Source organism: Anabrus simplex, chromosome 3 (genome assembly GCF_040414725.1).
Source record: "Anabrus simplex isolate iqAnaSimp1 chromosome 3, ASM4041472v1, whole genome shotgun sequence".
Classification (NCBI taxonomy): domain Eukaryota; kingdom Metazoa; phylum Arthropoda; class Insecta; order Orthoptera; family Tettigoniidae; genus Anabrus; species Anabrus simplex.
The window spans coordinates 1777417-1803974 of NC_090267.1; the positions used below are offsets into that span (position 1 = coordinate 1777417).

Sequence of the window (26558 nt, forward strand, 5' to 3'; positions counted from 1 at the left end):
GACCTATTATATGATAATCGATTGGTATGTAAATCATCTTCAAGAAATTTTTGGGTGTCGACATTCAACAAAGCACTATACTTGAATTATAATTCAAAAAGTATTCATTGAGCGGACCAGCGGACCGAGTGGGTTTTCAGATTATTTCACGATGCAATTCCATCGATTGAAAGGACTTGATTTATTCAACATTATCTCACTGTACTAGAACATTCTGTTATCGACCACGACTTAATGGATGACCTTGTGAATTCACCGGTACCTTCAATTCGTTATCTGGTATTTATTCCTTTGAGCAAGTTGTTTGATTTACTGATGTACCTGGACTTATGGCAATCATCACTAGACACTGGTGCAAGCATCAATATTATTTCTAAAATGCTATTTTCGGAGTTGCAAGAAAAGGCCTATATCCCTACAATTCCAGTGCAAAATATGAAAATTAAAGGCATAATCCCAGGTTTATCTCCTCGATAGTGCTAAGTGAGCAACAAAATTAATACTAATGCTATTTTCTTTACGTCCCACTAACTATTTTTACAGTTTTCGGAAACACCGAGGTACTGGAATTTAGTCCTGTAGGTGTTCCTTTACATCCCAGTAAATCTACCGACATGAGGCTGACGTATTTGAGCACCTTCAAATCCCACCGGACTGAACCAGGATCGAACCTGCCAAGTTGGGGTCAGAAGGCCATCACCTCAACCATCTGAGCCAGTGAGAACAACAAAGTACTGACAACAACATAATCCTCAAGATCTCCGGTATCACATCACATACCAGAACCTATTTATCTAAGAGACTACATTAGCTGAAAAAATGTAGTGAATTTCCCTCCTAATTTGAAGCTTTTTTTTCAAAGAAGTGACAACGTGAAGTGAACTGTGACAAATTTTAATATTTTACAAAACTGAAACAGTGAATTTTGTTTTTATCAAATTTCAATTTTTCTACAGCATGTGTGATTTCAGTTCCTGTTTACTGCATATAATAATTGAACATTATACCTCCAAATCATTTCAAAATAACTGAGGGAGACAGTCACAACTATGTGCCACTCCACGAGGCTTTCTTCCTTGGATCACGTGATAGCTTGCAGTGGTACCACTACCGGCATGCTAGCAGGTCCCTGTTCTGCCATATCCAACTTCTGAGCCCATGCCGCACACACATGAAACACTGGTAATATTACAATTCAACTTTCTGAACTTTATTTAACTTGGGACTTAACTTATTAAATTATTGGGAAATGTGGAATCATTAGAAGAATTCGCTGGCAAATAATTACTTCTACTTTCTCAAAATGAAGTTGCTTTCAATGAACATTCTCTACAATTTCCGACATAATCAATTAATATTATGGGAACTTGGAAAAAACTAATACGTTTCAGGAGGTTGTCATTGATGATAACATTATCTTACTCCAGCAACTGTATTCTAATGTTACATTGATTTCTGATGTGAACTGAGATTCAAGGATTCCACAACATTATTATTAATATTTAACTATCTATCACTTATTTAATTTAAAGAAACTCCTTTCAATCTCATTTAAGCATATTAGGATTTCAGAATTCACATTATTCTATAACGAATCACTCATTAAATATTACCAAAGACTTTCATTAACCAAACTTCAAATCTAACATTATTATTTAATACAACTGAGTACAGTATACTCACTGCTTCCCATTTCTTACTGCAACCTCTAATAAATCTATGTTATTCTCCTTGGTTCTAGAGAAAAAGAATATTCCTAGTGAAGATCTTACTACATATATCTCAATTCTTTTATGTTTCTTTGACACTTCCGAATACATTTATAGGTGCTATAGATATCTATACCTGCCTTGCATTCACTTTTCTGGTCCCAAGAATGATTTCAGTGAAATGATAAAAATCCACAAAGAGAATCATAAATATGTGCTATAAAATCTGATTTCCCACATTAATTATAAAGATCTCCAAAATAAATCAACCAATCAAGATATCGAACATTCTGCTTATCAGTCGCATAACTCATGTCTGAGTACCGTATAAATATTCAATGTGACCACTAGCAGTTACCACTGTCTATGGTCTTCTGCCTTCTGGATTATTGCTCTAAGGCCCGAATGTACAAAGCAGTTGATCCTAGATCAAGGCTAAAAACTGATACTAGATCACTTTGATCCTAAAATTTGTGTTGTATAAATGTTGATCCAAGATCATTTTTCCTTGATCTGGAATCAAAATTGATTCAACAAATTCCTTGGATCAAGCCTTGTAATCATGATTGTCCTTGCCTTGCAGACTGCATTTATCGATGTGAAAAGAAGGCTTTTGTAGTGACAAATAGTGCCATAACAATAAATCATGGTATTTAATCTCATAAAGGAATTTTTATCGCAATTCTGTCTTTGAATTACAGACGTCCGACTCCTCCAATTATTCTTCAGATGACGATAATGAAGTATTTTGGTGGTCTCTTAAAGTATTCCAAGAAAGAGGAAACCCATTCAGAGAACTTAGCAACAAAGTCTTTAAAATGAGATTTCATCTAACCAAACACACTGTTGAGGTTATGGAAGGTAGACTTTGAGACTCTCTAATGAGATGATCGAATAGAAACCAGCCACTTACTCTGATGTTCCAGATTCTATTGACTCTGCGATTGTACTTAAGGTGGGGCTGAGGGGTGAGGGAATAAGAATAACTGTTGCGGAAAGGTGCCATGAATAGAATGGAAAATCGATTTTAGATTAGTTAAATTAACATTTCTAAAAATAATCCGGAGGTCAAATGGAAGTTTGGTTTTCTCTGAGAAAACCCTCAACCCCGCCTTAAATTACTCATTCTTCTCTTCCCCCTCCCTTCCCCATTTCTCTCCGATCGGTCCTACCCATTTTTTTTTCTCCTCCCGTCCTGATCTTCCTTACTTGTACTTTCCGTCACATAAATTATGCAATACATCCAACACATTGCAGTGCAAGGTGAGTCACATATTACACATTACATAGTTTTATTACTTTTTCTATTAGTTTTTTCCACTTCTCTCATTACCCCCTTTATTTGGCTTTTATTACTAACAACAGTATTTACTTCACTTTTTTTCTGAATTGTACTGCAATTCTTCTCCACCTGCTGTATTGTGAAAGAAAATATTTTTTACGCTAGAGGGCATATGTTTAAAAAATTGTGTCTCAGTTTCTTTCACCTTCAGATTTTTAAGGAATTTAACCTTTTCATTGCTGAGATAAATTCACTTTTGTAAAAGCCCTGTGCTGAATTATTTTTAATAATTAACTTCAATACATAAAAGTCAGAAATAAGATGGGAAAAACCAGAGGGTTCTTGCCTGATTGTCATATATTTTTATACTAAATATGGAAGGTCCTAAACTGATTTTTCTAACACAAAATTAGCTATATGTTGCACACGAAATTCAAGGTTGTCCAACATAAAAGGCCAACAATTGAACAAATATCGAACTAATAATTAATAATAACAGTTAAAAGCTCAACTTACATGTCTCAGTGGCTACAGGTGGTCCTAGCTGTCCACTTCTAAGCACCGATATATAACTAAACTGAAGACAATAACTTCAGAGGTGTCTAAAATGAGTAAAAATTGATCTAAATTTTACGGTAAAATATTCAAGATAAAACACTGAGAATGCATTTAAAATTCCTATACATCTTGGTTTGATATCAAAATAAAAAATGGTCCAGACCAGTTAATCAAGAGTTGTACAAAACTAGTAAATCCAAAACTGCAGATAGCCTACATCTTACTTTCATTATAATCGGTGTCATCACTATCATCATTATTCTCGAAATCACTAAAATCGGAATATTCATCTTCCGATTCTAATGTGGATAGCACTTTTACAACCTTGGATTCGGTAAGATCGCGCGCTTTACTGGCGGTCGACATACTGTAGCTTACTCATCCCTGACGCGGGCCTCACTGCTAGCTTGCACGCCGGGAATACCGCAGAGCAGCTCGTAAAGCAGAGTGTCGTATTTATCTCAATAACTCATGAATGAATCAACAGATTGTCATTTTAGTAAGCTTCTATCTACTGCAGAGAGAAGCGTGTACCGTCTGAATGACTTCTTATGTCAACATTGGGAGTATTGTGTTGATAAAGTCAGAAGAATGTCATGCTCGCAATATTACAGGCGCAGCAGAGCAGCGGTCACTCTCCGCGCTCACAATATTACGAGCGCAGCTATGTAAAGGTTAATCTCTTTGAATGATTTCTATGTACCATTTTTCTACACTGTTCACTATGTGTGCATAAATGGTTTTCTTAACACCAGTACTATTTTTGATGACATACAGCTGTTGGAACTTCATAAAGAGTGATACACAACCCTATGCAATACGTCGAACACATCGCAGCGCAAGGTGTCGGATCTCCATAACAAAAGAGCAGTGCAAGGTGTCAGATCTTCATAACAAAAGAATTACAAGTCTCAAGATTCTTTGACATCCAAATTGATCATCTTGAGTTCTTCCCTCAATGACAGCTAAGTGCATTAATTTATGTAATTTATGCATTATCTGAAACTATTATCACAACTGTGACTATTTCTTCTTCTTTGTTATAGTGTCAAATTCAATATGTTTTTGCGACTTTTTTACAATTTCTAGGGACTATTTGATACATTGTGCAACTCGTGCTTTTGGCTGACGATGACCCTGATAATGGGTCGAAACTAGTACCTAATAAATGCTTCTTCTGTATAGTAATTCACTTTTCTTGAATTTGTATTGAAAAGGTGGAACTATTGTACTTTTAATTTTAATTGTAATCACAGTTCAATACTGAACCCTTTCTGGCCTGGGATACGAAGCCGCAGTGAAAGCAAAGTTCAAGTATTCATGACAACAAATGTGGCAATGCCCAGGGCCTGTGCAGGATTTGAACACACTTCTCCGCACCCTTGATCTTAACAATTGGATCTCCTGGGGTGGTTTGTCCGGATCTATAAATTTATATCTAGCTTACAGGCTTAAGGGTGGGGAGGAAATTCAGGGCGCAGTATACTACAGCAAAATGAAATTCTTCCAATAGGGACAAACTAAATTTTAATGTCCTTGGCAAAATTAAATCAAATTTTAAGATAATATACAAGTCGTTGGGGACCATGCCACCGATTACATGTGATTACGAACTACATAAATTAACAAAATATTATTAATTTCCCGGACAAGATGATTGTTAGTCTTTAGTCAGATAAATGCATCCCGGATATATCCATTAAATTACTGTAATTACGAATGCGTCAGCGTAACCTACATGACATTTCCCTCGACAGTGGGAACCAAATTACAACTAAAGAAAAACAATTGAAACTAGTTGAGTGGTTAATCCCCCTCCCTTACAATTAATACACAAAGCACAAAAAAATGAAGTGAAATTATAGACATAATAGAGTGGTCCCCTACTCAGGACAGAGAAATACGAACCGAACATCAGTTCAAGAGTAAAAGCAAAATTTACTCGAAACAAACAATGTAATCACTTGTATAAGCAATTAAGGAACACAAAGAAACACAATTAAAAGAAAAAATACACATTCAATCACTGGCTGTATGAATATATCTGTCCAGGTCAAAGGGACCCGAATGATTCCACATTGGATGTGCCGGGATTCGAATCATGGGTCTTCTGGTATCGTAGCGGGTCGCTGAAAGGAAACCCTATCTATTTTATTTGCAAAGGGATCCTATCGGCTAAATTCATTCATTAATTACCTGGCCCTACGGCCGAACATTTTATTTGTATATGACACAAGCATAATTCATTTCACAACTCCTTGTGACAGAGAATACCATTCTGTTCCCGGGTCTGTCTTTACTGTACTACAGTCTCCCTCAGCCACATATTTCAGAGTACAGCCAAAACAGATGGGTAGCCACACCCACCGGTCTACCCCGCTAACAACTTCCTTCTTTAAAGTCCCTATGTGAGCCTGAGCTTACACACTATTCTAAACTTCTTATTCTCTTGAAAACAAATCACCTGCTTTTAATTTCTCATATATAAGGCATATCAGTACCTTTGGTAAAACAGCAAATCACGACTTTAAATAATTAGATAATTAACAGGGATCTTGTCCCTATTTAATTCACACTGACACAGACTCAAACAATATAGACCCGGGTTCGTGACCTGAGCACGTCGAATAATCATAAAGAAACAGTGCTTTTAAAGTCGATAATTAGTCACCTAAGAAACATTATACTTCTTTACAATGCAGGGGAATAGAAGAATTAACATAAAATGCTTCCATACGAAAACACCTATCTAAATGGAGGTCGTCGATTCGAATCCCAGCGTTGTTCGTCGTACATCATACAGCATATCTAAATCAAGAAAAAACACCTTATACTATAAATCTACTACTGATTTGATATTTAAAGAAAAATGTATTAAGTGCATAACTATTTCTAGAGAAAATACATGCATTATTTATACTATATTTACACACAGTAACTGTAGGCCTACGATATATATTCCACCGTCTTAATCTTTAACCTAATGCACTCATAAGATAAATTTTAAAAGCTTCTATTAAAAAAATAATAATAATAAACTGTGCATCTAACCAGCTATCAAAATGAATTACGCGATTACTGTAACCCAATGGTCAAAGTGGATTAATTACACCGATTCCACCATGATTTCTAGCAAATCAATAACATTAACTCACTCAACAAGCTTCCTATGCGATGCCCTGAAATATAATTTTCTTTTTAAAATATATCCTACTCTACTATTAACTTATTTACAGGAACGCATTCATAATTACTAAAAATGGTATGCACTTAGCTGAATACATGATGCCTTCCGTTCAAGCCTCAGGTGGGTCCATGCTGGGTGACTTTAGCCCTCCATATCAGCAACGATCATCACTAGTTACCAAGAGTCCAGAGCTGGGTAGCTGTTTCTTGGAACATGGTTGAATTTCTCATTCTGCACTGAAGACACTGTTACACCAACACAAAATATTATCCACTCAGGAACTTAATGTTACAATCACCCTTTATAGTGAGCTCAGGGCTACCTTCACGCACAGAAGTAATGCCCTGTTATCTATAAAATTATCAAAATCTGATTAAACAGTTAAATAACTTATTCCGTATTTTATCGCTCTCAAACACATACATTTGTGTACTGTTTTCGGCATACGAGCTTATATCTGAACAATTTCTTTGTATAAAGGAGCGGATTCAAGTAACGAGTGATGTGAAGTATGCTCCAAGACTGGTTCCAGACTGACCTGGGGTGCGCCTGCTGCTGATCTATATGTAAAACTGGCACAAAAAATGGCTGACCCTAGACTCCTCCCAGAGAGGATATCAATCTATTCCATTGATATCTTGAATATTAGTAAGCCAGTGCGATCGAGAGGTAGCTAAACGTATTCCATGAATCTCGATTGTATGTGGAAGCTGATCCATTCGTAAATTATCTCGCAATATCCATAGCATCATCCCTGCCTCTCAAGCAATTGCAGGACTCCCCACGACAGGCCATGTGTTCAGTGTATCGCGTGGGACGCTTTCTTTGTGATAGTCACTACTGCATAATTTAAATTCCACGGGATATTTAACATACCCCTTCCGGACATCTCTCCACATAATTCCAAAGATCCATGTGGTGTCATTTGTTCTCCTAATCATAATAATTTTGGAAGGCTTTCGATTCTGTAGACCATACTCTGTTGCTCCATAAAATCTCCGAACGATTTAATATACATGGCAGTCTTCTGACTCTTCTTGCTGGCTTCCTACATAACCGTTGGCAGAGAGTGGTAATATCAGGCACTTCATCCTCATGGTTACCAGTCACCTCCGGTGTTCCACAAGGCAGTATTCTTGGCCCCTTGCTGTTTTCTTTGTTTATGGACGATCTGCCATCCAAACTCAATGAAACAGCGAATACCCTACTCTTTGCTGACGACTGCAAGATATTTAGGGAGATCAGGAATCCAGCAAATGCAGCTCTGCTACAGTCCTCACTTAACGCCCTCTCGAACTGGTGCCGTACTTGGAAACTTATCCCCAATCCACAAAAATGCAGCTACATGACCATAACACTACGTAAATCTCCTCTACCGACATCATATTACCTACTCGACAAGTCCATCACCGTGGTTACGCAACAGCGTGACCTAGGTGTAATATTCGATACAAAATTACAATTTAAGACCCATATAGAAACATATACAACCAAGGCTATGAAATTACTAGGCATTCTCTATCGCTTCACAGAAATTTTTGACCCCATTCCTCTTCGTCACTTCTTCCTCATGATCATTCAACCTCTCTTAAACTACTGCTCTCCGATTTGGACAACAGCCTCCCCCTCCAATACTAAGCAGTTACACAGAGCAGTGTCCTTCTTTGCTGCAATTGTAAGGAACAGAAACCCCAAGCTCAGAAATCTGTCTACGTAGCAGGTATTAATGGCAATTAATATGTCACCGCTGCACATCAGGCGACAGGTAGCTGACCTGAGATTCCTTCACAGGATCTTAAATGGACATTACCACTCGGAACATCTTGTCTCACTCTTCTCTCTCCGTGTTCCTTCCCGCTCCAACAGAACCAAAGACCTTCTCCACATTCCCCACACTCACCACTCAATACTTCAACGATCTGTCCTAATCCGCCTCCCAACACTCTTTAACAATATTAATAAGAGACAAGAGCTTGATCTAGCATCAAATAAAAGTGTATTCAAGAGGTGTGTAAATAATATCTTAAAGATAAGTTGATGCGAAGGGATTATACCGCCATCTTGACCCACGACGACTTGGCTACGAACATGGACATTCTCACGGTTTTCGATTTGGACAGTTGTTATTAGTAGGCTGTGTACCTGATCTTGTTATATTTTGTTATGTTTCTCATGTTTTATTATGAAATTTTACATTTGTTAAATAGTCTATTGACAGTGCAAGTGAAATTTGCTCAGTGTAGCTGTATCTTGTGCTTCGTGAATAAATAAATAAATAAATAAATTAATTAATTAATTAATCTCTTCTCACCATTTTGTCCTGTTAAGCTGGTTATTCAAATAAAATTTCTCTGCAGAATGTTGGCTATCTGCAATTTTCGCCCCCACTGTATTATCACGTGGTACGGGATCGAGGCTTGCCCTCTTCTTTTCTCGTCACACAGATATCTCCATAGCATGCGTTCCTTGGATGGAACTTCCCCTGGCTCTCAATCCTCACGCGTTTCCCCTCTCAGATCTGCGCGCGCCAAATACAGGTCATGTTTAATGAAGTTTTGAATATATGTGCCTGGATCACCAATTCATGGCTCCGATAAGGCATGTCACGGAACATTTACAATGAAATTTATATCTCTTAGTTGTGTGACTGTAAAACAGGTCACTAGTTGGCATTCCTCACCGAGCGATTCTTCAAGTATTGAAGTTAGGTGAGTCGGCGCAGGGTCTTCATTTCTCATAAACCATGCTGGACCATTCCACCAAAGATAATTACCAATCGGATCCGATGTGTGGGTTACTCTTCATAGCAAATCAGCTGGGTTGTGCTCTGAGAGTACATGTTGCCATGTGCAGTCAGAAGTGAAATCTTGTATTTCTGAAACTCTATTAGCTACGTAAGTCTTCCATCTTGATGGGATTATAGCTAGCAAATAGAGTACAATCTGTCCACATACAGATGTAATTTATGCTCAAACATAAAGCAGGAACTGTCTTCCTTACTCATGTCTTAGCATGGAAATTAGTTTGACTGGAGCTATTCTCGATTTCGAACATATCAAATGTGAAGTAACCATCTTCATACTCTAAATACAGACATGCAGTGCATCTTTCCTCTGAGAAGTCCGGGAATCCGTACGATGGTTATTTTACCATAACCTTAATAAAATTAGGAATTGATATTTGATTCAACAGTGATAGCTGACTGTATAAAGCTTGCCATTTATCATGAACTGTTTTTGGAAATTCTTCATCCCAATTAAGGTTAAGAAGACATAATAGTTGCATGAATATTTTGTATGACATTGTAAGTAGAGAGATTAAGCCAAGTGGGTCATAAATTGAGGTGATTACAAGAGCCTTTCTCTTCATTATGTTGCCCATATTTGTTTTAACATTTATCTCAAACTGAAACGTATCCCGCAGCGGATACCAAAGAAGTCCCAGCATCTTGATCCCATCATGATCAAACCTACAGGGAAGTTGAGTCTCTCTCTGATGTTCAGGAATCTCATGAAAAAGTTAAGAATGATTAGCAACCATTTGTGTAACATAAAACCTCCACTCTGAAGAACACGTATGAAATCCCTTTGCAACCCTTGTGCTTCAGCTAAATTGTCCGTTCCTGTCTGTAGGTGATCAACATATATATTTCACTTTATTACCTTGGCAGCATGCCAAGAACCAGTTGCTTCTTCACAGGCTAGTTGAATGACATCTTGTTGCAAGAAACAATGCTGGAACTGTACCATAAGCGAGAGTAAGTAGCTGATAATGACACAGCGGCTCATCAAGGGAGTTTTAACGCAAAATACGTTGTAGATCTTAATCCTCTGTGCGGATTAGGAAGACGTGGTGGTACATCTTCGATATATCAGCAATTATCTTGTAAGTACGAGTACTGAATCTGATTACAATGGGAAAACAAATCATCTTGTATGTTCGGTCCTACTAACAGTGTGTAGTTTAAGAAAACTCCAGTAGTCATCTTATCTGAAGAATCAAAAACAAGTCTACTTTTTGTCATAGAACTGGTTTCCTTGAATCCCACATGGTGTGATAAGTAGAAAATCTCCTTCTCTGCCGAAATGTCGTTAGGAAACTTGTTGTCAGAATTAGTGGAGATTGGTGGCATGTGACCCAAATCGATGTATGCCTTCATAAATTCAGTATAATCTTTTCTAGGTCTGGTATTCCTGGATAGTTTTCCTTCTTAGAGTTGAAATATATGCGTTGCGTTGTTAAGTTAATCTCCTAATGGTGGGTGATTCTCTCGCCATGGAAATTTTACAACTAAATGACCACATTCATCCATCGTTGTTGATTCTTCAAATAGCTCTTCAGGTTTCATCTTCCTTACTGTGAGGAACCTATGTGATTTCTCCCTGCTCCTAGAAACTTCTAAGTTGAGAATCTGGATTGGTTTGTGTAGACAGAAATAATGTAGTACTGTTGTACTGACTCTTCATTGGCGTGCATCCTAGAAGAATCCATCCTAGTTCAGTTTCTTGTAAAACAGGATAATTCTTTTTCCAGGAAAAACACTTATATTTCATTCTATATCAGTATGTCAATCTTAGAGGGTACACTGAATTGTTCATTAGCCAACTACCAATCACTAACATCAGTGTCAGTAGAAGGCATTTGTCCTGTAAGACTTAGTGTAGTAGTATAAAACAAGTCAGGTTGTTAGAGTACAGAGGTAACACTGACATCAACACTCGAGTGATAGAGGAAACAGTGTTATTAGTTCCTGATATAGGCATTTCATTATGACATCACTTTATTCTAAGTCACTGAGCGAGAGTTTCTGTGATGTAACTAGCTTGTGATCCGTCAACTAGACAACTGCACAAGAATTCACACCTCTGAAAGTCCTCGACTGTAATGACAGCTGTGGCTAGCAATATTCGTTACGTATGTGTCCGCCTTACACTGCAATAACTTCCTGGGTTACTCACAGCACCCCGCGAGTTTTCATGTGCATTCGAGCTACCTTCATGAAAACTGAAATGGTGACTTCTGTTATCAAAATGCAATAATGTATGATGAGCTTTATGGCACTCTTTACATCTATCCTTGCTTTCACATTGATTACACATATGATATGTTCTGCATATAAACCATTCCTAACAACAATTGTTTTTCTTTCATGAGATGCTCAGGCTTAAAACGTCACGCTTATACAACGGATGCTGGCCCTGGCTGTGTGTGCAAGCGCTACACATACATTTTAGAAGTGCCTACTGTTAAATCAATTATTAGGTTCAGTAAACCTTTTTTCATTTGTTTTGCTTGTCGTGTTGCATTGTAAATTTTCCAACAAATGTCCGTGTTTTTCAAGCAACACAATAAAATCTTCAAAGGAAGGGAATGGTTCTGAGTGGTTGGATCACGATTATATGACGAACTCTAACATCACTCAGTAGCATGCCAAAGTCTATTAGTCAGCTTGGTAATTCACTAGATTACTTTAGGTTGTAAAAGCTGATGGATGTGGCTAGTTGCAATTAATTGTTTATTATCATAACTTTCACAAAGAAATTTCCATACAATGATATAATTAGAATTTGTAAACGGCAGGTTGCAGATAAGATTTTTGCCTCAGCTGAAAGTGTACATGCTACATTGATCCTTGTGTTGAGGCAACATAACATCACATAGCATGCATACCGCATGTACAAAACCGGAAATACCAGTCCCATATGGTGACAGAAAGTAGCACCCGGCACTCCAAAGAGCACTCTAAGTCCAAACCTTCCACATTTTGTACAGAATGAAAGAGACGTTCTATTTACCTCGGTTGTTTTACAATGCAATGAAAACTAGGGTAATCATTGCCTCAGGAACTTTGAGCAGAAGAACTGTGAACAATACTTAACACAAATCCCAGGTTAATTCGATGATGAGAAAGAGGGTGTATACTTTGGCAATTATCCTGCTCTTCTCCATTTTGATCTTCAATGCCATTGTTCAATTCTCCTCCACCTCATCTCTCCAAATCACAAAATAATCCTTAAACATCATTACATTCATTCTTTCCCCTCAATCATCGTCCCTTGTTGTCATCCATCACCATTATGAACGGTAAGGTGACTACAACACTCCCTTGTTTTAAACCACTGTTCTACCTACTATTGTCTTCACACAACTGTAACAATTCTTACAGATTGATTTTATCATTGTTATTAGTTCTTTGCTCTATTGTTCTCTGACTATATTTATGATAATGGTTAGATTACAGAGAAAGATCAGCATAGCCTCATGTAAGTGTTTTTAATTTGATGGCATCTGGCTTTCTCTAGGCTCACCAGATGGCACAGTAATGGGCGTCTACAGCTCACTTTCAATAAATGTTGTCAGGTACACACCAAATGGGATCAATGGAGAGAACTAGTGAACAGGTAAACAACATATTTCTTATTGTGTAGGTTACGGGTTATAATCTACTTAAGGTACATTCCACTTACTTGTATCCTTCTCTGATAACGAGGTCAGGTTGGTTGACTGCATGTTCTACTGTGACTACTTCATCCTTAACATCCAGAGAAGGCTATAAATAATAAGGAAAATAATTTAAGGAAAGTAAAGAGGCAATAAGACCAAAACTGTTTACATATAAACTTGATATTTCCACAACAAAACTGTCACTCATTTATCTTCCAACGTAAAGATAAGGAATGGATATGAACAAACAAGTGTCAAATGAAGCCATAATTATAGAGAGAGACAGGGAAACATAGCAGTTCTACAAGAGGAAGCAATAAAGGAGAAGGACAATCTCCTCATTCTCTGTTCCCTCCCATCGTCATCTTTATGTGTTCCTATGGCTCAACCAGACATTTGTTTGTTGCTTTCCATTACACATTCCCAAAGAGAATTTTGATCATTGAGCAGAAATACAATGGAACTCATCCCAAACAAACTCTCTACATTGTTGAGTTGCATTCAGTTTACAAATTCTCAGTCATTGATTTATACTTTGACTTTAGAGAATCTGAGGTCTTTATAAAAGCAGAATTACAAAATTCACATTTTGATTTGAATTCTACAGAACTCTGTCTAGAGAGCTCAAAATTACCTGGTATTTCTTCTAACATATGAGCAGTACAGTACATACATTCCCTTAATTTTCATTCAACACACAATGAACTGAATTTGTATACAATACTCAGATTGATGATATTTTGTAAGTTTATGAAATAGACAAATAACAGAAATACATTACATGAAGCTATACTGACCTTACAAAGGTAAAAGGTTTGAATGTAGCTGTCATCAAGCATATCATCAATAAAACATTGATCAATTCAAGGGAAGTTACAGCAACATAGCCATACTATATATTGTAATTGGCTCATGACGTCATCGCATCGACCCACCTGCTTACTCTTTGACCGCACCAATCATGAACAAGGCCAGCAGTCTCTCTCTTCCGCCCGTGGTGGCGCAGCGTAGGACTACGGAAATTACTAGACAATTAACCTGGAGTCTCCCATCTCCTAAGGTTTCTGGATTCATCCAGCATCTGGACTCTTCTGGAATGACTGGTCCTGGTATATGAGACAGGGTTGACTTGCCTGAGTTAGGGTCAGTGTGGTTGAGTCGTGAGCTCAGTCAGTAAGGGATTGCCAAAAGTGCAGCTGAAGACTGTGCTACGAAGTGCCTGAACTGCCGTGACAGTCGGACTAGCGTGGACTGACAGAGAAGGAGAGACGATGGGATCTTGTGTGTGAGCACGAGCACAAACCGTGCAGGGTACAGTGTACACTACCCTGGGTGCAACAGTAGGTGTTCGTGAACTGTTTAGCTTGTAAGGATAAGTCGTAGCGCTAGTAGGAGTGAGAAGCTAACAGACTATGAGTACAAGTTGTGCTGTCAGTGAGCCTGTGTGTGTTGCTTTAGTAATTAATAAATAAATCTTAGTATAGAAGCTACCAGTTGGATGTGTATTCATCTACTACCCCGCCAACTTGCAACTAGTGTCAGAATGGGGGACCTACTGGTAGCGGTAGTTTCATAGCTAGTAATTTCTAGTGAATATCAAAATGGATGTTGTACTGCTCGAGGCTTTTCTCAGTAAGATCACAACTGAATTCAGGAACAAACTTAAATGTACTCAAGACCAGCTTGAAAGTAAACTCACGTTGAATCATGACCTGTTAATTAAAGAACTCAAATATCAACTTAAATCAGAATTTAGTGAAGTGAAAGATGGACAGTTTAAGCTAGAACAGGAAATGCACACTCTGCAAAAAAAATAAAGAGCAACATTATGCAGGCCATTTAGGAACTGGTAGAGAAACAAATTTTAAAATACAGCAGTTTGTGGAGTCTGGGGTTCGAGACCTGAACGAGGAAGTGAATGCCATGCGTATCAGAGTGATGACCATGGAGACTTGTGCTAGGGCCAAACGCGGTGACAGTGGCTCTAGTAGGATGCTCTAGTGCCACGAAGATAAAGCACCGACACTTCAATGGAACTACTTCCTGGAGGACTTTCCCTGGATGCAATTCGAGATAGAGTGTGGTCGCAACAGTCGGGCATCCTACATATAGTATCTTCAATACAGATCCATAATGACATTTATCACTTGCAATAGGAAGAAACAGAGGTGCTACACAACCTACAACTGGCTGCCACCTATAAGGAGATTGTGGGAGGACTCAACAGCCGATACAGTGACCACCAGCTGGCAGACACCTACCGAGTCTAGCTCAGGAAGAGGACCCAGCATGCTGAGATGCTGCAGGAATTCATGCAAGATGTGGAGCAGCTAGTCCACAAGGCTCTGGATGGAATAGCTCAGGACCACATTCAGCGGGAGGCAGCCTATACATTCATCGATGGACTCCAAAATGCTGAGATTCGTCAAAGGCTGCGGTTCAGCAGGGAGCATAACCTCAGGGAGGCACTGATGTTAGCCCTGAGGATGGAGGTAATGAACAGAACAGCAGCACCGTCACCAAGAATAAAAGCCGTGAGGAACGCAGATGTGCCAGAGACCTGCCCCGTAACAGGAGAGCCATGCACACAACCACCTAAATGCCAAGACTCCTAAAATATCACCTGCTGAAACTGCAGCAAGCGTGGCTATCAAATGTTGAACTGCCATATGAGGCGCAGTCCCTGATCAGAGGAACAAATAAGGGTCGATAAGGAGAACTCAACAGCCCACTCACCAACGTTCCTTCGCTTCACACTAAATGTGCTCACCGTGTACGGCGACGACAGCTTGATCACCAACGGGTGGCTTGGAGACAGGCCGTACTGGTCAGGACAGACAAGGGGAGGGGCATTTTATATCGCCAGGGCTGATATCACTGAGGGAGAGTCAGAGAGGGAGCCCAACCACCCCTAAATGCTGCGAACAGCCTCAGGAGACACCATCCTTGTCCTGAAGGAGGCACTACTTCAACCAACGCTGAGACAACGAAGCTTTCAAGTCTGGGCTTTCATCGCCGCCATCAAGGATAAGATCATCTTGGGCCTAGATGTGCTATGGGCATACGAGGCGACATGTGTTGTGGCTCAGCAGACATGAGATAATGCTTTGACGCCCAGGGACGCAACATCAAGTAGCACAATTAACACTGGCCAGTGATAAAGTGATATCAGCCAGCAGGGTGAGGGCACAGTTAGAGAAACAAGTACAAGGTGACAGAGCGCTTGTAGAACCCAGATCAATGACTGCCGATTGAGGACTCCAGCTGGCCATGGACTACTTCACAAAATGGACGGAGGTCTACTCCTTCCCCAACCAGGAGGCATTGACAGTGGCCAACGTCTTAGTCAAGAACTTCTTTTGCAGCTTCGATGTACCACGGGAATTGCACAGGAAGTAACTTTGAGTCGAGGCTGACGCAAAAGGTTCCGCAGCATTTAGAAGTGTAGAAGACCCATACGATGCTCCTCAACCCTCAGTCGGATGGCATAGTGGAGCGTTTTGTGAAAACCGTCGAGGAGCATCTCAAGGAGGTGGTTTTGGCACACCAGAGGTACTGGGATCAGAGGGTCCCTTTCTTCTTGATAGCCCATCTCTGTCCATCTACGAGCTAACGGGCATGACACTTGCCATCATGGTCTTGAAAATGATGCTCCGGCTGCCATATGATCTGATGTTCGGGTCAGCACCGGACCAGCCGCAGCCAGTGACGGACTATGTATGGGAGTTGGTGGATTGGTTCAATGACATCCATGATAATGCACGGCATCATCTGAGGGTCGTCAGTGACAGGATGAAAGGCCACTATGACATTCTGGTCAACTCTGTGGGTTTCCAGGAAGGTGACCGAGTGCAGTTGTACCGTTTGCTGTTGACAAATGGGAAGTCACTGAAGCTTCAGTCACAAAGGGAAGGGCCATATACAATTGTCACCAAGATCAATAACATTGTCTACCAGATCCAGCGGCCTCCCCGAAGGAAGATGACGGTAATCCATCTGGATCACCTGGCACCATATCGTGAAGTAGCTCAGGACAAGCAGCCTTAAGATGAGGGGAGTGTAATGCTTATAGCATCTGTAATGCCAATTTCCAATTGGCTGGTGATGTCACTGAATCGGCCCACCTGCTTACTCTTCGACCATACTAATCATGACCAAGGCTTAGGTGCCAGGCCAGCCTCCACCCGTGGTAGTGCAGCATGGGACTATGTAAATTACAAGATGATTAGCCAGGAGTCTTCCGCCTCATGAGGTTTCTGCATACATCCAGCATCGGGACTCTTCTGGGCTGACTAGCCCAGATATAGAAGTGACTTGCCAGAGTTGGAGTTGGTGTGGCTGAGCTGTGAGCTCAGTCTGTGAGTGACTGCCAGCTTTCGTTGCACAAAAATACAGCTGAGGATTGTCCTGCAAAGTAACTGTCGGACTATCATTCTACAGTGTGGACTGACAGCGAAGGAGAGACCGTGCAGCTGTGCGACGTGCGATCTTGTGTGTGAATGTCAAACTGTGTAGACGAATGCGAACTTTGTGGTGTGCAGTCACTTTTGAAGTAAAGTGTACACTGCCCTAGGGTGCAACTGCGTGTGTAATCTGTAGTGCTAGAAGCTGTGTCCTATACTTCGAGTACAAATTGTGTTGTCAGGAAACCTGTGTGTGTAATTTGTAAATAAATCTTAGTGTAGAAGATACCAGTCGGATATTTATTCATCCACTACCCATCAACTTGCCACGATATTTTGAAAGTAATATCAGGAAAGAAAATATTATTGGCTTGAGTAGCAATTGCTGCATACAGCAAAAAATGTTCCAAAGTATCTGGGCAAAACTACAGTTGGTTTTTGTGATCTAGCCATTGCCGCTGAAACTCTCGGGGCTCAATTCCTATTTGTAGGATGGGCCGCATCAATGGGAACATCCCTAACAGATGTAGCAGTAAATTAAACAGCAAGGGTCAGTTCATAACAACATACAGTAACTTCATGACAATATACTAATACACCACACCGACAGAGATAGGTCTTATGGCAACAATGTGATAGGAAAGGAAGCAGTTGTGGCCGTAATTAAGGTACAGGCCCAGCATTTGCCTGGTGGATAAAGTCAGAAAACATGGAAAACCATCTTCAGGGCTGCTAACAGTAGGGTTTTGAACCCACTACCTCACAAATGCAAGCTCGCAGCTGAGTGACCCTAATAACTGTATGGCCAACTTGCTACACCCAAGTTTAAAGTGATGATTCTCCTATATATTGTGGGTTGTGATAAACCAGCTGTCACAGGCTATGGTGATAGATAGAAAAATAAACCGATATGTGATTTTTTTTAAACCAGAAAGTTAGGGACACGGCTTCCTATCTCCATACACACAACCAGTAATAACAAATAAAAAACTTAATGAAATGACTGTGTTACTCTACATTAAATATCTAATATAATAAACAAGAACAATACTGTACAATAATACCTATAGAGAAATTAAAATACAATACATTACATTAATACTCTATATAACCCTAATATTCTTTATAATATAAGGACAAATACCACAAATTTCTCACACTGAGAAAAGGTATAGTAACCATGTTTCAATGGTGAGAGATCGGGATGAGGATTACAGTGAGTACTACAGCTTACTTTTAATAATGATCATGATTTGATAATCATTATAATAAAGAGAAGAAAAATATCAAGATGGCTGTGAACAACGAACATGCAAAGCTTTGTAGCTCAGCTGAAAAAGAAATCAAAAACATATTTGAAGTACTAAATAGTGACAAAAGACTGAATAAGAAGTGGAAAGAAAATATTACTAACTCTGTGAGTACAGTTAAATCAGTATTAGCAAACTTTCATGAAGGAATTGATCAAACTGGAGAATATCTTAATCTCTACACCAGATCAACGAACACGAACAGCCGCTTTATTCTGACACAGTATCTCGCACTCATATAAATAAACAAAACATTAAGACTAAAAATGTGGTATCCATCTCTCCAAAGAACAAAGACATGGTAAAGAACTCCAAACAGACATTATGCCTATTGCAAGCTACAACTAAATCTAGTCCTCTAAATGTAGGAGTAAATAAAGTGAAGAAAACAAGAAATGGGGTGTCATTCGAATTAAGGAATCATGATGAATGCACGAACCTAGTCAGTCGCATTCACGAAACTTCCCCAGACCTGACGGCTATAATATCAAAGCACAAAAATCCTAGACTCATCATTCATGGTACTGAACAAGACTTTCTAGAGGAGGACCTTGTGGACGCCATTAAAAACCAGAACTCATGCATAAAGCAGTGCCTACTAGATCATACACAAGTCTTGGAGAAAAGATTTGTGAAGTAAGTTCGGAGCGGCGACACTCGGTATGCAGTGATAGAAGTGATGCCTAAGATCTACCATGCCGTGATGAAAGAAGAGAAGCTATATATCGGCTACCAAAGGTGCAATGTTAAAACCTATTTCCCTGTCATACATTGTCACTCAATTTTTTTTTTTTTTTTTTTTTTTTGCTAGGGGCTTTACGTCGCACCGACACAGATAGGTCTTATGGCGATGATGGGATAGGAAAGGCCTAGGAGTTGGAAGGAAGCAGCCGTGGCCTTAATTAAGGTACAGCCCCAGCATTTTCCTGGTGTGAAAATGGGAAACCACGGAAAACCATCTTCAGGGCTGCCGATAGTGGGATTCGAACCTACTATCTCCCGGATGCAAGCTCACAGCCGCGCGCCTCTACACGCACGGCCAACTCGCCCGGTGTCACTCAAATTGCCGTTATGGCAATTTTGCAGCAGACTGTAAATTGCAAAGATGCCCAATCTGTTCAGAGGAATATACCGTAGAAGTATGCCCCCGAACCAGAACAGAGTGTGCCAACTGCAAATCATATAACCGAAACATGGGGAACAGGACATCTTTTCAAGCCATAGATACAAATCACACAGCAACATCCTCACAGCGTCTGGCATATGATAGAATTTTAAACATAATTAAATCTAAGATTAATTATGGCTAAAATAGCAGTATATCAATATAACTTACACAGATCTCTTATTCCTACACAAGAAATACTTACTGACTCCAGAAATCTATCAGATACACAGCACATCAAACTTTCGTGCATTCAAGAACCATACACTCGAAATAATGCTGTTAAGGGACTAGGCACAAATTTAAACATTCATTCTGCTGATCCATCGGAGCACAGAGGATGAGCTGCAACAGCTACTAAATATCCCAATGTTTTGAAGTTGCTACAGTTCTGTTGCTGTGACTGTGTTGTAGTGTGTGTGAGCTGGCAGAGAACAAACCTATACCTCGATCCAGATTGTGACTGACAATGCTCTGTGTAAATTGGATCTCATCTGTAAGTCACTAAACAAATACAGTAGAGACAATACGTGACACTCAGCAAGGTACAGCTACAAGAGCTCTCTCTAGCGGGTACACTTAAGAACTACTCATTCTGTCATAAGAGCATGTGTATTTGTGTGTGATGTTTTTTGTGTTATTTATGCGTTTTCATTGAGTTGACATTATTAAATAGTAGTGTGTGTCTTTTATTACAATCGCCGTATCTACAGCACATTTCCCTACCTTACTTACTGCTGTTTGCCTCGACCTCATTCTTGCCGCATCAAGCATTCCGCTCACCCGTGCTCTAACAGCGCGATTACGTTATCCTCGCTGCACTTCGCCGTTGCTTGTGCGCTGTGTGAACACGTGATGTCATGTTCCTCGAACACACTAGCTTGTCGCCTTCTCTCCTTTTCTGGAATAATCTACACCAATATATATTGCCCACTCCGCTGCTCCACATTTGAGTCCAGTTTCGTGGTGGAATGGTGGAGTACCAAAAATACTGTGCCCCTTGTAATAATGTCAATTCCAACTGGACTCTCTCTTCAAGCTATTTGGTGAGCAAGACTTATTGTAATTTATCTTCACTTGGACTTTAAATTTTCATTCGGGCTATTCCCTGCTTCCGTCGAGTTGGTATGCTGCATTTTTAAAAGATCATAACATCTACACTATGGACGATTATGAAATACTTATAATCATTTCAGATGTCTTCCTAGACCTATGCAATTGGTAAATTCTGCAATACCCGGTGAAGAAAATCCTTTCCCCGTCCTATTCCTTATCCCACTTCCCTTCCTCCTCCCTTTCGTGCTTCTTCCCCTTCAGGGCTTTACTCCCATTTTCTTACTCAGTTTCTATATATATTGTACACTTAAAATTTATTTAATAGGCTTTCCTTTTATGCATTATTGGATATTCAATTTGTAAAAGTGGCACACTTTTCGGATTTTTCTCTACTCTGGTATATTTATCTTTCATCATTTGTTAAAAATTTATACATACATACATACATACATTATCATTATAGACTGTTATGCCTTTCAGCGTTCAGTCTGCAAGCCTCTGTGAATTTACTAAACGTCGCTACAATCCTCGATTTGCAACTAGTGTTGTGGCCTCACTTAGTTCTATACCTCTTAATTTTAAATCGTTAGAAACCGAGTCTAACCATCGTCATCTTGGTCTACCTCTACTTCTCTTACCCTCCATAGCAGAGTCCATTATTCTCCTAGGTAACCTATCCTCCTCCATTCGCCTCACATGACCCCATCACCGAAGCCGGTTTATGCGTACAGCTTCATCCATCGAGTTCATTCCTAAATTAGCCTTTATTTCCTCATTCCGAGTACCCTCCTGCCATTGTTCCCACCTGTTTGTACCAGCAATCATTCTTGCTACTTTCATGTCTGTTACTTCTAACTTATGAATAAGATATCCTGAGTCCACCCAGCTTTCGCTCCCGTAAAGCAAAGTTGGTCTGAAAACAGACCGATGTAAAGATAGTTTCGTCTGGGAGCTGACTTCCTTCTTACAGAATACAGTCGATCGCAGCTGCGAGCTCACTGCATTAGCTTTACTACACCTTGATTCAATCTCACTATATTAATATCCTGGGAGAACACACAACCTAAATACTTGAAATTATCGACCTGTTCTAGCTTAGTATCACCAATCTGACATTCAATTCTGTTGAATTTCTTACCTACTGACATCAATTTAGTCTTCAAGAGGCAAATTTTCATACCATACTCATTGCACCTATTTTCAAGTTCCACGATATTAGACTGTAGGCTTTCGGCACAACCTGCCATTAAGACCAAGTCGTCAGCATATGCCAGACTGCTTACTACATTTCCACCTAATTGAATCCCTCCCTGCTATTTTATACCTTTCAATAGATGATCCATGTAAACTACAAACAGCAAAGGTGAAAGATTACAGCCTTGTCTAACCCCTGTAAGTACCCTGAACCAAGAACTCATTCTGCCATCAATTCTCACTGAAGCCCAATTGTCAACATAAATGCCTTTGATTGCTTTTAATAATCTGCCTTTAATTCCATAGTCCCCCAGTATGGCGAACATCTTTTCCCTCGGTACCCTGTCATATGCTTTCTCTAGATCTACGAAACATAAACACAACTGCCTATTCCTCTCGTAGCATTTTTCAATTACCCGGCACATACTGAAAATCTGATCCTGACAGCCTCTCTGTGGTCTGAAACCACACTGGTTTTCATCCAACTTCCTTTCAACGACTGATCGCACCCTCCCTTCCAAGATGCCAGTGAATACTTTGCCTGGTATACTAATCAGTGAGATACCTCGATAGTTGTTGCAATCCTTCCTGTTCCCTTGCTTATAGATAGGGGCAATTACTGCTTTTGCCCAATCTGAAGGTACCTTACCAACACCCCACGCTAATTTGACTACTCTATGAAGCCATTTCATCCCTGCCTTCCAACTATACTTCATCATTTCAGGTCTAATTTCATCTATTCCTGCTGCCTTATGACAATGGAGTTTATTTACTATCCTTTTCACTTCCTCAAGCATAATTTCACCAATATCATTTTCCTCCTCCCCATGAGCTTGGCTGTTTGCAACACCACCATGATGATTTCCTTTTACATTGAGAAGATGTTCAAAATATTCCCTCCACCTCTCCAGTGATTCCCTGGGATCTATTATGAGTTCACCTGTATTACTCAAAACACTGTTCATTTCCTTTTTCCCTCCCTTCCTAAGATTCTTTATTACTGTCCAGAAAGGTTTCCCTGCTGCTTGACCTAGCCTTTCCAGGTTGTTACCAAAATCTTCCCATGACTTCTTTTTGGATTCAACAATTATTTGTTTTGCTCTGTTTCATCTACATACAAATCCCTCTCTGCCTCGGCCCTTGTTTGGAGCCATTTCTGATAAGCCTTCTTTTTACGTTTACAAGCTGCTCCTTCGATTTATTTATCTTGTTGTTATGTTTTATTGTTAAATATATTCTATTCACACTGTTTTTTTTTTTTTGGTCTTCCTATTGGCCTAGCCCCCTTTTTACTGCACGTTTCCTTGGTTTAAATCATTTATTATTATTATTATTCACATTATCTATTTCACTACTATACTTTGGTACACTGAGCTTTCTACGGTATTGCTAAAATCATATTATACTCCGCTGTATGAACTTCAGATCGCTTATCACTATTGTATGATAGTACACCACCCATGACAGTATGATAGCAGTACCACTCATTACACATTCCTTGATATCTCCTATCAACATGAGGCGAAAGGTATGTGCTGAGTTTGGCTGCAGTAACTATGAAATAGAGAAGAAAGCGTGGTCTTTCTTTTGCTTCCCTCGTGACAAGAAAATGTAAGTAATATTGTGTTTGCATATATATTCTTCCAGTGACAAAGAGATTTTTATAGTACTTCATAATCTTCTGACCTGCTCGACCCATATTTTAACTGTCTTAAAATATAATATGCATATTTTATTGTATAGTGCAGCAGTTAACTTTCAATACCGAGTTGTTGTTGTAGGTGTGATCTGTGGGTTTTGAAATGTCACAGAAGTGATTTGGATAAGGTGTACAAGAAAGAAGGGACGTTACGCTTATATAAGAATTATAAGATCTGTTCAGATCATTTCCAGGCCAGCGACTTTAAAAATCCTCAACTATACAGCTAAGGGTATGTTACATTTTTACTCTAATTGTACGTAAATATTCCTCAAAGTATAACTATCAACAACATTTTCATACTTTTCGTTCTTTTATCCTTCTCCTCAGATTACAGCTGGGATTTTATATATTTTCTTTCTGGTTTTTTTTTTGGTTTTTTTTGCAAGGGGCTTTACGTCGCACCGACACAGATAGGTCTTATGGCGACGATGGGATAGGAAAGGCCTAGGAGTTGGAAGGAAGCGGCCGTGGCCTTAATTAAGGTACAGCCCCAGCATTTACCTGGTGTGAAAATGGGAAACCACGGTTTCTTTCTGTTAGTAGACTTCATGTTAAGAGGAAAATTGTCTAGCTTTTAAATGTTAATTCACTAAATCATTTGTTAAAGGAATATTTTTAATGACAAGTGTCTTAATGTGATGATACAATGATTTTTAAATGAGAAAAAGACAAATCTAACCGTAAAAGTTCAGGCGGGAATGCTAAAGCAAGAAAGTAATGCATAAATGAAAGATCAAGCCATCTTGTTTATGTGTCTAATTTCAGTCTTTAAATAAAAACCTTTTAAATAATTCTTCATTCATTTATCCAGAATTGCTTTAGCAACTTCGAAGTTAATATCTCAATAATACTTTCTTTCTAAATTAAGTTATTTATCCATTTTCATATATGCATTTCCATTGATATTTGAATTTAGCACGACATTTCAGGTCAAGTCACTAGGAGCGCCACTGTCGAATTGTCTCCCAATTTAACAAGGCTAAATCCGTAAGCGTCGCGTATTGTCTCTACTGTATTTGATATAAATGCAAAACACCAAGCATGAGAGAGCCCCATTTTAGATGTAAAGGGAAAGAAGTTCAATGATTTTTGTTGTACACATCGTCTTCATATACTAAATGACGGTACTACACCAACCTATCGCCATGGTAACCCTGAGAGCTTTATTGATATCACCACCTGCAGTGCAAGGCTCTTTCTATTTGTTTCTGATTGGATTAATAAAAACCCAATGACTGATCATGGGCAAATTAAAACAGAAATTAGTGATACAAGATGTCCTCCCGTTATTTCCTGCAAACGTTTATCATACACATAAATACAAAACACAAAATGTGAAGTGGCTCGATTTTGAATTATCTGCCAACGAGTTCTCCAAAATTCAATTGAGAAATTGGAGGCTATCTCAACTGCACAAGAGTTAAACAACTTTACACACAATGTCACACAAACATATTGCAAATCTGTGCAACTTCCACTTTCCTAAACAGTCACACAACCATCCAAAGAACTACTGGTGGACACCTCAACTCACAGCACTCCGAAATTGCATTTTAGCAACTCAGAGAAGATGCAAAAGATGTACATGTGATACTCTCAAGCTCGCATATGAAGCCTTGTATAAACGTGTCAGAGAACTATATAGAAAGACAATTATGCAAACTAAATTAAATAGCTGGAAATAGTTATGCTCCTCGGAATCAACCAGAAATCCCTGGGGGAAAATTTATAAAGTATGCCAAAAACAAGATAACCTCAACACTACTCTGCATACTATTGACACTGACATTGGATTCACAACAACACTATTAGAAACTGCAAATACTCTAGTAGAGACATTTTTCCTAGAGACGAAGCTGATAATGAAAGGCAAGCTGCACTTTGAAACAGAAACAGAAGATGAAAATCCTTTTAGCATGAAAGAAGTTAATCATGTGATCTCCAAGTTAGATGATAAGAGAGCCCCAGGAATTGATGCCATATCTGCAAATATTGTGAAGCATATTCATAGTACCTGTCCTGATTTGTTCTTGAAACTGTTTAACAAATGTTTAGAACTCTGTGTTTTTCCAGACTGTTGTAAGGAGGCCACGATAAAAGTGATCCCTAAACACGGAAAGCAAAATAAATATAAAGCCAAATGTTTATGCCCAATAAGCTTACTCCCTGTAGGAAAAGTTTCAGAGAAATTTATAATTAATAGAGTGATGTTTAACTTCACGATAAAGAATAGTTTACATGAAAACCAATTTGGCTTTATGCCATCAAAATCTCCAGAAGATGCAGTACATACGGTGACAAAATGGATGAAATCTATCTACGATTGCAAAGAATTCAGACTACTAGTATCATTAGATATCTCCGGTGCGTTCAACTTTGCATGGTGGCCTAAAGTGTTGCATCAGCTGAAAGTGAAGGGTTGTCCAAAAAACATTTACAGGCTAACACAAAATGACTTCACAATTAGAAAAGTACACCTGACCATTTGTGGCACAACTATGACTTGAAACATAGATCAAGGAAGCCCACAAGGCTCTGCTTGTAGCCC

The 26558-nt window shown here is 39.2% G+C and overlaps 1 protein-coding gene across 3 annotated transcripts in view; it reads right to left on the reverse strand.

The window, feature by feature from the left end:
* Positions 1-26558, reverse strand: part of LOC136866899 (gastrula zinc finger protein xLCGF3.1) — an 88737-nt gene that overhangs the window by 31390 nt on the left and 30789 nt on the right. For 2 of the 3 annotated variants that reach the window (XM_067143996.2, XM_067143995.2), the window contains one exon: positions 13204-13286. In XM_067143996.2, coding sequence (XP_067000097.2) covers positions 13204-13286 — 83 coding nt within the window. Of the gene's footprint in view, positions 1-6925; positions 6982-13203; positions 13287-26558 lie in introns of those variants that run through there. The other variant, XM_068226892.1, reaches the window with a different exon arrangement.